Source organism: Budorcas taxicolor, chromosome 13 (genome assembly GCF_023091745.1).
Source record: "Budorcas taxicolor isolate Tak-1 chromosome 13, Takin1.1, whole genome shotgun sequence".
Taxonomy (NCBI): Eukaryota; Metazoa; Chordata; class Mammalia; order Artiodactyla; family Bovidae; genus Budorcas; species Budorcas taxicolor.
This window is the reverse complement of record NC_068922.1, coordinates 41,954,806-41,963,416: the sequence shown is the minus strand read 5'-3', so window position 1 is coordinate 41,963,416 and position 8,611 is coordinate 41,954,806. Positions and strand designations below refer to the sequence as shown.

The following is an 8,611-nucleotide window of genomic DNA, read 5'->3' as shown; positions in this document are numbered from 1 at the left end:
GCCCCCTGGTGACCCATCCACTCAGGACCCAGGGAGGGAGGAGTCTGAAGCCAGATGAGGCTCCCAGAAGGAACCTGTGAGTTAGCACCCACTGTATTCAGCCCTCTGTTTGTGTATGTCTGCATGTGTGTGTGTGAGGGGTGTTATCCAATCAACAAGTGATTCCTTCCCAAGTGTGCAGTGGAAAATGGAATCAGCCCTCACTCCACCCTTTGTGCTCAGGGACAAACGTTCCTTATTCCTAGTGGCATGCCATCATGTCAGCCAAAGGCAAGTGGCCTCCTGTGAGGCCAGGAAGGAGGCATGGGTCTTGCCCACCTTTTAATACCACATAGTAAGAAACTAGAAAGTAGAACAGCAAGCAGGGACACACATGTGAGGGAAGCGTGTTGGTACCGGCTCACAGGCCATCACTTCTTCGCAAAGGGAGGGGTGGTGACGGGGCTCCAGAGCCTCTAGACGTCCACACACTGCTTCTTCATCATGGTGAAATAGCCATGCCATGGGAGTGCGCCCACCCAGAAGGTGCACATTTGTCTCTGAAAAAGACCACCACCACAGCAAAAGTCAGCAGTGTGCCAAGAGCAAGAGAAAAAGCAGTTCCATTACCGGGTACCAGTGCAGGAGCTAGGTGCCAGCTTTGCAGCTAGGTGCCAGCGTAGGAACAGGCTGGAAGACGGGCCGTCACCTGTCAAGGAACACACCACAGAATTTGCTGGCTGGAGGCTGCAGACCCTTGTAGCCACAAGAAGTTACATGGAGGAGTGTTTGTCCCCTCCCATCCATGGATAGAGAGCAAATACTAATCATCGTATTTTTGGTGGGAGATCAGACATAAATTTGATTTTATTTTTATAAAATAAAATATTAATATTTTCTATAATGTAAATATGGTAGTTCTGTGCCAGGTATAAACTAATATGTGTCATCTTAATAATCAAATAATGCCTTTTGCTCTGACAACAAATACATCAGATAACAGCAATGTAGAGGATTCTAGGACCTAACAAATTTTATTCCAAAGCTCCTTATTCTCCCTTTCAAAATGTCATTGAAATGACAAATGAAAACTTCTATGTGTGGGTAATAGATGGACAAATGGGTGGAAAGAGGCTTAGGCAGATGGACGGGCAGGTAGACATCCTAGAAAAACAGCAATGGCCATCTTCAATAACTGACTGGAAACACAGGGGCATTTCAGGAGTGAGGGACAAACAGTGTCAGAGAGAAGGACGTTAGGTTTTGGCTGAATTCTGACACACACAAAGGAGAATTATGGGGTCTCCATCCCCTCAAACCCACAAGATACCAAGTCAAGATGATTTATGGGCAAATTACATCAAATCTTGGGAATCCAAAGTTCTTTTGGTTTTTAAACTGATCTAATTGTATGGCACCCCACTCCAGTACTCTTGCCTGGAAAATCCCATGGACGGAGGAGCCTGGTGGGCTGCAGTCCATGGGGTCGCAAAGGGTCGGGCACGACTGAGCAACTTCACTTTCACTTTTCACTTTCATGCACTGGAGAAGGAAATGGCAACCCATTCCGATGTTCTTGCCTAGAGAATCCCAGGGACGGGGGAGCCTGGTGGGCTGCCATCTATGGGGTCACGCAGAGTCGGACACAACTGAAGTGACTTAGCAGTAGCAATTGCAGAAAAAAGTTGAAAAGCCCCTGTTCTCGTTACACCAGACCAGAGAAACCCGGAAGCCAAAACACAATGAAGAAATAAACTGTAACTCAGACTTACCTAGTAAAATAGAATATAATATCCTTTAAAAAGTCAGCAAATTAAAGGCAGCATATAGAACAATTGCTGGCCCTTGTGCAGTGCTTTTCAGAGTTCCCTTGACATGAAGTGTGTACAGTGTCTGTACCTGGACATTCTGATTCAGTAGGTTTGGGAATGGAATCTGTGTGTGTGTATGTGTGTGTGTGTGTGCGCGCGCGTGCGCATGTGTGTGTGTGCGTGTGTGTGTGTGTGTACCCCACACTCCAAGTCATTCTTTGGGGAGTTTGAGTGTGCTTAATATTGATATATAGAAAAGCAAAATTCATAAGCAAAAAGTGGCACACTAAGTCACCAGGCTTCCCTGGTGGCTCAGACAGTAAAGTGTCTGCCTGAGATTAGGGAGACCTGGGTTTGATCCCTGGGTTGGGAAGATCCCCAGGAGAAGGGAACGGCATCCCACTTCAGTACTCTTGCCTGGAAAATCCCATGGAAGAGGAGACCACAGCCCACGGGGTCACAAAGAATCGGACACGACTGAGTGACTTCACTTCACTAAGCCCTCTATATTCTAGGAGACGAGGGCAGACCCCACCCACGCTACTGCTCCTTTCCAGCCTGGACCCGGCAGGATGGCTTCCACAAAGGGAGTGATAAGAAAAAGAGGCCGTCCTGTCAACAACAAAGCAGTGACCGGAGACTAGCCACCCACATGCACAAGCACCTCCACGGAGTGACCTTCAGGAATTGCACCCTTGCAATCAGACAGAACTAGAAATTTGCCGTAAAGGAGAGGAGGATGCCAGAAGTGTGTGTCCACAGCAAGCTCCACAAAGCTGATCGGGTCAGCTGACCATCCACAAGGACAGTCCTCTGCCATGTCCAGGTCCAGTTGTCCAGAAACCCTGCCAAAGATGCAGCTTTGCCCAGAAAGTCTGCACACCCTGACCTGTGTGCCTGCCACCACTCTCAGTGCAGGTGAGCCAACCACAACACTCAGTTATAGAACAACCGAAAAAGACACGTACTTCCTATTCCAGACACATAAGGATGACTCAATATTAGGGGATCTATTATTTGAATTTATTTTAGTAATGGGTCAAAGAAGAAAAATTATTCGATATACTTGGTAGATTTTGAAAGAATAATTAATAGAAGAAAACATCCTTAATTAAAAAAAAAATAACTCTTGGTAAAGAGGGAGTTGGAAGAACTTTGGAAATCAGCACCTGATATAGTATTTACTAGTAAGGTATAAATACTGAAAAGAATCCCATTAAATCCTCCAGGAATGAGACACCACCCAGCATGACTCCTCTTCGGCATTATTCCAAACACTTGGAAAGAAAGGAACAAAGGTTTGCTTATCAATAAATGTGTACTTAAAAATGTGTGCTCTAAAACCGAGATGGGCCGTGGAAACTTTACAAGGAATAAAAGAGCTTCCTGGAGACAAGTTTCCTAATTAATCTTTATTAATTCTTTAATATCTTCTACAAACAGGTAAAAAGTAACAACTCTCCTTTATGCTCAATGCACCCAGTAGAAAATATAAACTTTAGCCCATGATATTTCTACTACCAGGAAAAGATACACAAAACTAAAATAAAAGATCAGATGGTATCCTACATGCTCCCTGCTTAAATGTTTGTCCTGAGGAGCCTCTGCTCTGCTGGAAGTGATGGATTTGTTCACAGTAAGCCCACAGAGGAAGTTTTAGGTTCTGTCAACGGACTTTCGTGTTTCCCACTGTGACTGCATGCCACAGCAGTTCTGAGCACGGTCCCAAGGACCCCCACTGCAGGAGCTTATTAGCAATGCCAGTTCTTAGATTCCTCTCCAGACCTACTGTCTGATTCTGCAGGGGGAACCCTGCCATCCAGGTAAGGCCACCAGGTGATTCTGACATATCTCATGTGAAGGACCATGGGTGTGGGGGGAGAGAGCCCGGGGGGCTTCACCAACATCAGAGGAAGCCCTCAGGTCAACCCTGGATACTCCCACCCCAGTCAGAAAGACAGGCTTGAGGCCAAAAGCCCCTGGGCCACATCAGCCCTCTGTTTCGAGCCTGGGGCTCTTCCCATGGCTGAGCCCGGGAGGCTGCAGACACGCCTGACCTGGTCATTGCTTAATTTCCAGCACTCAGCATAGCACCTGGGGCCAGGTAAGCTTTGATGAGCAGTTGAGTGAATGAATGGACTTCCCTTTGTGCTTTCACAAGGATGGGCAACCTCGGGTCACCCCTGACCTGGTCATTGCTTAAGTTCCAGCACTCAGCACAGCACCTGGGGCCAGGTAAGCTTTGATGAGCAGTTGAGTGAATGAATGGACTTCCCTTTGTGCTTTCACAAGGATGGGCAACCTCGGATCAGGCCACAGCAGAGTGGTACCTCTAGGTCCAAGAGGGTGAATTCCCAGTGAATGTCTGTGAACAAGTTTCCCTGCACCAGGAACCCAGAGGGATGGAGTCCTTACACTGAGAGTGATCTTGACAGCACCCTGTCCCTAGGATGAGGTTTCCTCCACAGTCTGCTGTCCTGCACTGTCTGCTACGAGGGCCGCAGGACTGACCACTTTGGGGCTCTGCCCTGGGAGTGGTGCCGACCACTCAAAGACAAGGTCTGGGTACCACAAGTTCTGCCTGGGGCTCAGAGTAGCCAAGACCACTGCAGACAGTTGGTGTGTCCCCTACCTTTTCCAGTTTGGAGGTGTTCTTAACCACACAATTCTTGTTACCGTTTGGAAGCTTTCTGCAGTTGGTGCGGGAAATTTCAGCATCAATAAAGTATTCCAGACGATCCGTGACCTGTTGATTAGCAGTCATGCAATTTTGTTCAAAAAAAGCCTTCTTCTCCTTTTTAATGTTTTTAACAAACCCTGAGAAAACTGCTCTTCCTTTCATTCCCTCTCCTTATCTCCTCCTCCTCCCCGCTCCAAACATATCTTTAGGAGGTGGCCTGTGGAGACACCACACAAAGATATCCCTACCTGGAGCCAGATTCCCTGGGGCGGAGGCTCCATCCAGTGTGGGGCCTTCCTGAAGGCAAGACCTTCTACTTAAGAACAACCGGCTCCTGTGCCCGGGGTGTTACCAGTTCACCTGGGCCCCATGGGAACAGGACCCTCAGCCACATGGGATCCCCTCCTTGAGCCCCTTCCCATTACACACACAAACACACACACACACCCTTCAGATTTTGTCACCTGAGATCCCCTGCCCATTGAGGTTCCCCTACCCAAGACTCATAACCCCACCCCAGGGCCCCGTGTAGCCAGGTTTGTCTTCCTGTTCTCTGAGTACTTAGGAAGCAGAACAGGAGCGGTTGACAGAATTCATGAATGAGTGAAGTGAAGGCTGCTCTATGTCAATTTATTAATAAATCTGCTCCCATCTGGTTTTAAAAGATTACAGCAGGGTTTAGAGACGGCCAAGCCCGCCATGCAGAAAATACTTCTCCCATCAGCTCTTAGAGTGAGAGCAGGAATAAATAAGGGCTGTCCTTCAACAGAGGTGCCCCAGACCTTTGTAGGTGGGGTCCCCGGATCAACAGCATTAGCATCACCAGGGAAGTGGATGGAAATGCAGGTTTTGAACCACTGAATCAGAAACTGCTGAGGGGGTGGGATATGCACATTCAGTGTCTGAACAAGCCTCCAGGTGATTCTGATGACCAGGGGAAGCAAAATTAAGCAAAGAGGAAGAAGACAGCAAGAGACAGGAGTGTGTCTGCAGCTTGGGTCCAGGTTCCCCTGGATTCAACTTTCGCTACCAGGCTTTCCCACACTGCCTCTCCAGCCTTAAGCAAAGAGATCCTACCAGTCCATCCTAAAGGAAATCAACCCTGAATATTCACTGGAAGGACTGATGCTGAAGCTGAAACTCCAATATTTTGGCCACCTGATGCAAAGAGCAGACTCATTGGAAAATACCCTGAGGCTGGGAAAGATTGAAAGCGGGAGGAGAAAGGGATGACAGAAGATGAGATGGTTGGATGGCACCACTGACTCAATGGACATGCATTTGAGCAGACTCTGGGAGATAGTGAAGGACAGGGAAGCCTGGCATGCTGCAGTCCATGGGGTTGCAAAGAATCAGACGTGACTTCGCGAATGAACAACAATGACAACAAGTGACGTCTTAGTTTTGTTCCAGAGAGCTAACAGGGAGACTGGGCTGTCGTGGGAGAAGCCGGTTGGCCAGCTGGCGGCTGACCCAGGACTGAGACAGAGGCATCGGACATGGAACACGCTCTCCCCCTGCGGTCCTGGCCTCAGCTCCTCCGGCCACAGGAAGGCAGAGGACGACCTGATTCCAAGGAAGTGGGGACCTGAATGCACACGCCCCTTTCCGGAAGTGAGGAAACCAGAATGGCAGATTGAAAGACGACATCTGGTCACGGGGATCCCAAGAACTCCCTGACCTGATGCCCCTCTGGCTTTCAGTCTTCCTAAGGCAGCCTGAACATCTCGCCCACAGTCTGGGAGGCCCGGCCTGGCCTGGTCACAGCCCACCCATCTGGCCGCTCACACGGTTCCTTAGGGCTAGGAGTAAAACTTCTTCTCTCCCCGCCCCCGCACCTCTAAACTCTCCCTGCTCACCTCCTGTAGCAGAGACCGTTGGCGGGGGCCCAGGCACCCACCTACTCTGCTGCTTCCCGGGGCTCCCTGCTGCCAGACGGAGCCAAGGGCCCTGGGAACAGCTCCCAGCCAGTGACGGGCGAGCGCTGGTGGGAGAGGAGCCCGGCTGCCCTCCTGCAGGCGGCCCAGTCCTGCTCAGGTGTTGCACCATCTCCTTAGGGCCCAAGGGACACGGAGTCCAGATGCCCTCAACAGTCAATGTGCTCAGCGACTCCCCTGCACTGGCCATTTCCCTGCCCCCTCTCAATCCCCTCTGACCACCAGGTGCTTCCTGGATGGCCTCTCAAATAAACCACTTCACTGAAACACTAGTGCTAGAAGCTGCTTCTGAGAAACCCGCAAAAAAACCCACCGCCCACCAGCCTCCTTTCCCTGTAGCCCGTCTGCCCTCGGGGGTCACCTTCATCTTTGCTTGGGGAGGCAGGGCTCAGTCATGACTATGCAGGGGATGCAGGTCCCACCCAGAGATCCTCACTTAATTGGTGAGGATGTGGCTGGTGCAGGAGGGGACTCACCAACTCTCTAAGGAAGCCCCACAAGCAACGTGCCATAGGCGGCATCCCAGCTCTCCAGCTAGGCTCAGGGTTTTGTTTTCTTTTTAATTTTTTTTCATCGTCTTTGGCTTCCCTGGTGGCTCAGATAGTAAAGAGTCTGCCTGTAATGCAGGAAACCTTGGTTTAATCCCTGGGTCGGGAAGATCCCCTCGAGGAGGAAATGGCAACCCACTCCAGTATTCTTGCCTGGAGAATCCCATGGTCAGAGGAGCCTGGAGGGCTAGAGTCGGCGGGGTCACAGAGAGTCAGAAACGAATGAACCACTAACTCTCTTTGATCAACATGTCTTGGCTGAGAGTAGAACCTGATTTCCAGTGAAAGACAGCTCTTTATTTAACTAATTAATTTATTTTTGTTCACACTGTGTGGCATGTGGGGTCCTAGTTCCGCAACCAGAGATCAAACCTATGCCCCCTAAAGCAGGGAAACTCAGTCTTAACCACTGGACGGCCAGGGAAGTCTCGCAGTTTGTCTTCTAATTGGTCCCCTGGCTTCCTAAAGGCTGTGATCATTTGTTTCCATTTCAGCCTCATCTACAGCGTCTGGTACTGCTTGTTGCCCAAGCTACTTGGGTCCTAAAGGAGAAAACCATGAAGGGCTTTTCTTCCTGTGTGGAAGTCACAGGACCCAGGAGCCTTTATTTTGAAGGGTGATGGCGGTGCCCCTGAGGGAGCGTGCAGTCATCAGCACCGTGTGCTGGGGACACCGGGCTGATGGCACACGTGTTCCTGGAGACAGGGTCACGTGTAGACTGGCCCTGCTCCTGCCACCAGAGAGCCTGGAGTCCAACACCTGGGGTAAGCCTGTCACAACGGCCTGTCTGCTGAATGCCTTTGCAACACATCCTTGCAAACCTCTTGTGCACTTACACTCCAGCCACACCCCAAACCCGACTGAGGCTAGAAGTCAGCAGAATTCCAACACCAAGGACCCCTTCTTGGGCAGCAGGTGGGGATGGAGCGTCCCCCACGTGGATATCAGGTGATTGACGACTCTCAGCACTGGGTCACCTGAGGCCCTGTAGGGAGGGAGTCCATGGACAGAACCACTGCTGCTAGAAAGATGTAGGGCTGAGAGAATGAAGGCATCTGGGAGGAGGCACTTTATGAGCCTTCCTATTCCATGTCAACCCACATTCCTCGGGATATGGGGAGACTGAATGTCACTCAGGGCAGCATTGTTGTAAAAATATTCATGGTGCTCAGTTGTTTCCCAACCTTACCAAACACGGATCACAGATGTGTGATTTGCCATTTGGGGTCTAACCGAGTTCATAGGTTGGGGCCCCTAGGACAGCCGTCATGGCACTTAAGAAAGGGAGCTGGCCGTGGGGCTCAGCACCACTGGGTCCCAGTGCTGCTCACGCACCCTCCCTCTCATTCTGGTTTCGGTCTGTGCTGCCAGGGGCAAGCAGGAGCAAGTATGCAAACTGGGAGGAAGCGCCCTTACCTGCATCTGTACCTGCCACACCTTGACCACCTGGAAGAAGAATTTGTCCCTGCTATCCTTGTTGTACTCCTGCATGGCGAACCACAGGCACTGCTTCATGTTGCCACTTGAGCTGCTGACGTTCCTTAATTCCCACAAGACCTTGTCCGTGTCCTTGTATACAAGTGTGCTGCCCCCCAGGGACACCAGGGACACCGGGAGGGCAAGCAGGAGCTGGTAGGTCCCCCAGAATCTGGTCAT

At 50.4% G+C, this 8,611-nt stretch overlaps 1 protein-coding gene across 1 annotated transcript; it reads right to left on the bottom strand.

Annotated features, from left to right (window-relative positions):
* Positions 1–455: 455 nt before the first annotated feature.
* Positions 456–8,611, bottom strand: CST8 (cystatin 8). The gene is made up of 3 exons (XM_052650426.1): positions 8,372–8,611; positions 4,423–4,536; positions 456–539 (listed from the first exon to the last, which is right to left on the bottom strand). The coding sequence occupies exons 1-3, from the start codon at positions 8,609–8,611 to the stop codon at positions 456–458; spliced, it is 438 nt and encodes a 145-aa protein (XP_052506386.1).